This window comes from Oppia nitens, unplaced genomic scaffold, assembly GCF_028296485.1.
Source record: "Oppia nitens isolate AA-2021 unplaced genomic scaffold, nextdenovo-longstitch-racon4-pilon3 scaffold5_pilon_pilon_pilon, whole genome shotgun sequence".
NCBI classification, from domain to species: Eukaryota; Metazoa; Arthropoda; class Arachnida; order Sarcoptiformes; family Oppiidae; genus Oppia; species Oppia nitens.
The window spans coordinates 117501-124351 of NW_026533243.1; the positions used below are offsets into that span (position 1 = coordinate 117501).

The 6851-nt window shown below is 23.5% G+C and overlaps 1 protein-coding gene across 1 annotated transcript in view; it reads left to right on the forward strand.

The window, feature by feature from the left end:
* The window catches only part of LOC128961476 (glutamate receptor ionotropic, kainate 2-like), a 61686-nt gene extending 55962 nt beyond the window's left edge, over nt 1-5724 (forward strand). The window contains exons 12-14 of the mRNA XM_054307720.1: nt 1754-1877; nt 2364-2728; nt 5227-5724. Coding sequence (XP_054163695.1) covers nt 1754-1877; nt 2364-2728; nt 5227-5550 — 813 coding nt within the window. The 3' untranslated portion in view covers nt 5551-5724. The remainder of the gene's footprint in view (nt 1-1753; nt 1878-2363; nt 2729-5226) is intronic.
* Nucleotides 5725-6851: the final 1127 nt, after the last annotated feature.

The following is a 6851-nucleotide window of genomic DNA, read 5'->3' on the forward strand; positions in this document are numbered from 1 at the left end:
ATATCATAGTATAACCCCATAAATACTATAATATTAAAATTTTTTTACATTTTTAAAAATATTATATATTGTAGACAATGTCAGTAGAAATTATAATATAAAAAACAATAATTATATTTTCTATATATAATTTTTTAACAATAATAAAAAAAGAGATTGTCATTTATTTATATCATAGATATATATATATATAGTAAATACCATATCTATTGAATTAAAAACAGTCAACTATTATCTTATATTTTATTTTATTTAAAAAAAGTCTTGACATTTAATTTAACTATTATTTTTCAGTACAACTAATTTCAAGTATTGATTCAATCAATAATATTATATAATAGTACTACTCTTTTATACCCTAAATAGTCACTCTCTCTCTCTCTCTCTCTCTCTCTCTCTCTCTCTCTCTCTCTCATACAGTACTTACTCATTCACTCAAAAGTATAATGACTTTAGCGGTCAATAATAATAATAGATATTATATATATCTGTGTGTAAGCAACTTATAAAATATATTATCATATTTACAATTTTTATATAATTTTTTTTATTGATTTAAGTTATGGGCAGAGAGAGAGAGAGAGAGAGAACTTTTTTATAATAGATTTTTAGTAAAATCGTTTTACTCATACAAACCGAAAAAAATATTAAACTATTGATATAATATCGACTTATATTTTTTAATAGCCATTTCTATATATATATATATATATATATATATATATATATATATTATAAATGTTATAATGTTATAATATATATATATATATATATATATATATATATATACTGTATATATATATAATATATAAGTTTTTTCTCACACACAAATGTATTCAATCGATCGATACCATTGTAGAGGCAATTCCCAGCCATAATAAACTTCAATGGGTTAACATATATCTATATATAGTTAACATACTAGTGCTTGCCTTATCTCACCCACTCACCCGCTCTGTGTTTCTCTCAGTCTCTTACAGTCAGTCAGTCCTACTCACCCCCAATGGATAAGATAACACGCGAATAGATTAGAGTCAATTGATCTAAAAAATACAAAAATAAAACAGTAAAATAAAAGACAATACCAAAAAATATATACTAAAAAGTATTGTACAGTACTGTATGTATGTATGTGTTAAGTGGACACATACACATACACATACATACACACACACACACACACACACACACACACACTATATAACACTTATATTTTATTTGTTAATTTACTTGACAATGCAATCGATTGATTAAATATAATAGACTTTTTTTGCACATACACTGTGTGTGTGTATGTGTGTATATATATATGTATGTGTGTGTGTGTGTGTGTGTGTTTATAATGAGAAAAAAGTGTATACACTATATATATATATAAGAAACCTATTTGTGTGATGTATTTGTTTGATTAAAGCAAATAATTCAAATCAATTAATTAAATATAATGTGACTTTTTTTTCGTTAGTCTGTTTGTATATTTGTTTTTTAGTTTTTATTTTCTCATTTTGTCGTTTAAATGATTAAACTATAGACTATATACTGTATATAAACAGTATATTTAAACCAAGTATTTACAATAAACAGAAAATTAATTTTTTTTATATAAAGTAAATAAAAAAAATGTAATTTTATTTTTAACAATTTATTTTTTTAGACATTTATAAATATTGATTAAATTTATTTAGAGATATGCAAAAAATTTAAAAATAAATTTTTATTACAAAATTTTTATTATTATTATTATTATTACCAGAATTCAAATCACTCGACATATCAGCGAATGTTTAATACAATGGAAAGCAATCCCGAAGTATACATCAGAGAGACCTCTCAGGCCATCGATCGGGTCAAGAAGGGTGGATACGCCTATCTAATGGGTATATAACTTATATATATATATATATATATATATAATACTGTATCCATATAACTAACTATTCATCAATTACTATAGTATTCAAAGATAGTTAGATAGAAAGAGAGACATAAAATATATTGATAAACAAAAAGTGCTSATATGTTTGAACACACACAACCAATGATAAAAATATTAAATAAAAATAATGTTTTTCTATCATTACTTTTTTTGTGGAGGGGGTGGGCGGGGGAGGGAGTGATGTACTGTATACTGTAGCTATTGATGGACAGTTGTGTTGTATGTACAAATATTGTACAAATTTTTATAGTTGTCTATATATTTAAATGACACCAATATTATTATTATTATTATCAACAATATAGGATGTGATGATAGTGTGTGTGTRTGTGTGTCMACATGTATGTGCCATTAAGTTTTTAACTATTTTATTATACTCCACTTACCCGCCTATYCACCTACCCAACCACCCTACCCCCAAATGTAGAGTCATCATCGTTGGAGTACGAAGTTCAACGTGACTGCGAGCTCATACAGATCGGCTCCTGGCTGGACAACAAAGGCTACGGTATCGCTACGCCGCCCGACTCGCCCTATCGGACACCCTTATCCAATGCCATTGTCGTACTACAGGACAAGGGTATGCTGTACGAGCTGAAACAAAAATGGTGGGTCAAACTGGGCGGCGGCAAGTGCTCGGATGAACCGAAACTTAGTTCAAGTGCTGCCGAATTGAACATCGAAAACGTCGGCGGCGTTTTCGTAGTACTGGTCACTGGTGTCGGCATTGGCTGTGTGTTTGCCGCACTCGAGTTTATCTGGAAGACCATGAAAGTGGCCCGACATGAACGGGTAGGTGTCATTGAAAAATTATTATTTAATTTTAATTTTTTAATTTTTTGTTGTTGATTGGATAATTTATATGTGTTTATAATAAATAAATATTTTAGTAGTTTTTATTTATTTTTAATTTATAAGGTTTATAAAATCAATTGAATTTATAAATTAATTAATAAATTAATAATAATAATAATAATAATTATGATTTTGAAATATCACCTTCAAATAGTTTTCAACAAAAAATAATTTGAKTTATTTATCAAATAACTGTTTTTTAAAACTTTATATTTTTTATGTATATAATAATTATTAAAATATATGTTAAATTACTAAATATTTATTWTTTATAWRAAATATTACATTAAAAACGTTTCAATTAGTTTATTTTAATTATTAAATTTAAYGATAATTTTCAAAATAATTAATTTTAAAGTACCTGTAATTATATTTACTATTTGCTAGAATCTTATAAATTYAAGAAAAAAAGGTTTAATATCTAAAGTATTTAACTATTTTTTTATTATTGAATTAGATAATAAAAAATAAACATTTTTAAAAATAAAATAGTTTAAAATATAAATAATAAAATATTAAATAAATGGATAAACCTTTTTATTTAAATGTTTTCATTAAATAATCTACAGTAATATTAAATGTCAATTTATCAAACTTTTTAGATTTAAATATAAATTTTAACAATTCTAATAATTTAATGGACAATTAATTTACTAATATTTTATTAAATGATATAATATAATATATTATTTATAATATTACATAATATTGATTATTATTAATAATAATTTTATTAATTTAATTAATAAATAATTCAGTATATGCATGTTTATTTATTTATTGATAACTTATTTATATAACTATTTAAACTTAAGTATTTACACTTAAGATTTTATTAAACTAGGTAATTTAATTACTGTAGTTACTAACTAATTAACTATAATTTTTTTAATTGCTTTAAACTAGTTTGAAAATTAAAAAAATAATAATAATTTTAATTAATTAATTAATAGTTAAAATAAACCAATGCTTAACCAATTGCTAATCAATTTGCACGTGTGCTSTGTGTGTGTGTGGTTGTATATGTAATAGGATGGCCAACATCATCGTCATCGTAATAGTGGTCGTAAAACACGGTGTCGGACCTGTTGTTGTTATTATCATCACTACAATCATCATCAATACATCAACAATCGTCAAACAACAACTACTACTACTACTATTAATACTACTATTAATAAAACTTCATCATTGCATCAAACAATGAATCATATGAACGGTTTTGTAAAATTTGAAGAAATTCATGTCCAACGACTCGAAACATCCGTTTGAACCAAAAAATAAAAAACCAAACAAATAGCTGATCAACAAAATAATTGATTGTTGTTGTTATTGTTGTTGATGTTTATCATTCATATTATTGTTATTATTCACGGACCTGACTACCAGATAGCAAGTTGTGAGGGACTGAGGGAGGAATGGGAGGTTAATGGCCGCACAGTCAACCATCAGCAGCAGCAGCAACATAGTAGTAGTAGTAGTAGTAGACCACACATGGCATAGTTTATTATTATCATCTATGATTTTAAATACTTGAAATGTCCAAAGTGTCCAGGGATTCAATTATAGGGAATTGAGAGATGGATAGATAGATAGATAAAAAGAGAGAGAAAGAGAGAGTTGGTTAGATTTAGTTGACACCCCCTTCCCCCCATCCTCCACATCCCCAACAAGTAAATTAGATGCACATATATTAACTATTTACTACTACTAGTAGTAGTAGTAGTAGTAGTAGTAGTAGTAGTAGTAGTTTCCATATGAAAACTTCCAGTAACTGCCGGGCACTGGGATCTCATTGATTCATTCATTCAGTCAATCGCTCACTAACTCAATCGCTAAACTTTTACAGTGTATATCTCATTGCTTAGATTAAATGGCAAACTAATGCTAATAATAATAATAATAATAACAAATTGATTTTATTTGTCGCTCCGGTATGTATGTAAAACTAATATATATATATATATATTATTTTGTATATRATAACTAAATTTTGACAATTTTTATGTGTTTTATTTTGAAATATATATTTTGCATGCATTTATGTTCAAGTTTAGTTACAGAAATCAAATTCAAATGTTAAACATAAAATAGATTATTATATATATATATAGTTATTTTTATTATATTTATATTTATTTATTGAATTTACATGTTATTATCAATAACAATAATATTCATACATTTATTATTTATATGAAACTATACATATGTATGATTTTAGTTTATGTATTTATATATTCAATATATATATATATAAATTTACTGTATATTATAAATATATATATATATATATATATTGTAGATAATATATTCTATTATACTGTATAATAGATATATGGATATCATAATAATATTTATATCCCAACACAAAATAAAATCAAATTTATTTTATTATATGTTTAATAGATATATATATAAATCTATATTTATAGGAATCTATATGCAAGCTTATATGGCTGGAAATTGTACGCATATTTACTGGTGGCGGATCCTCTAGACCGGTGCCCAATGCTGCCGGTTCTGGCAATACAAATACCAACCAATCGCTGGACTCGGACAGTGTACCCGAAAACGAGTCGATGGCCGATATTAACAACAAACTATTGGTCCGTATGGCCAGTAATATTAGTAATAATAATAATACTAATAGTAATAACTTAAACAACAACTATACTGTCAACAACAACACCAACACCAACAATGTCGGCAACAATATTAATAACATTAATCATAGGATAACACCTATCATGTATTAGAAGATGAAAAAAAATGTTTGAAGACATACAGTACTACTACTACTACTACATACCGTTCCCTCTATTTTTTCGAAGATAATACCAACCAAACAAAAATATATATATATACCAATATATAACTGATATCTTGCCAAACATATAAGTTGTTTGTATTTTCATCATTGCTATTTTGATGGGCAACAAAAAATTTATCATCATCATCAACAACAACAAAAATAAATAAAAATAATATAGAAAATTTCATTATTAATAATGTTTTATTCATGTTATGTTATCAACAATAACAACAACAACAACAACAACAAAATTATCATTAGTTATGAAATTAATTGATTATTATTATTACTTTATTATATCAGTTGTTTTCTTTATTTTCAGAAATATATTTCTAACTATTTGTTTGAACATATATWTATATATATATATATATACAGTATATCAATATATATTTATTATTAAAATGTTAATTTTTAAATTTATTAAATATATCTATATATTTAATATATATATATTTGTTTAACTATAGGTTAGATACTATAGTAAGTGTATCATTAGAATCCAATGGAAACATATTTTTGTTGAATTAATTAATAAAAACAAATAAAATTGTTATTATTTATAAATTATTATTTGTTTTTCTAACAAAAAAATAATCATTTATTGAACAATTGTTTTCGTATTATATTTTGATAAAATTTTAAAACAACGAAACATATATCTATAATATATAAATATAATAAAAAATTTTGTATTTTTGTAAACAGATATAAATAATTTAATTTTTGATACAAATAATAATTTTGTCAACAATTTTTTTTGATGACAATTTTTTTTGTATATTTGTCATAAAATGGTTATTACTTTTTTAAAACATACTTAATGCTTATTGTTAGCTTTTTCAAAAATTGAAAAATTAATAATGTAATATATKTATATATATATATATATATATATATATATATTGTACTAATTTATTAACTGTTTGAACTAAAATCAAAATAATTAATTAATAATAATAAAAATATGATTACAAATCAATTTAACTAACAAATGCTTTTAGTTATTAATCTAATATTTAGTTTATATTATTATTATTATTTCTAATAGAAATAAATTATAAATAATTTTGATTAATATTAATAATTTCAACATTTATATTAGTAAATTATATAAATATATATAGATTTAATCTAGTTAAATTATTTAATCTTAATTTTTAAAATAAAATTTTAATAGAWATATAGAAATAAATAACTAACTAATTAAATAACTAGCTAAAATTAGAAATAACACATTTTTAG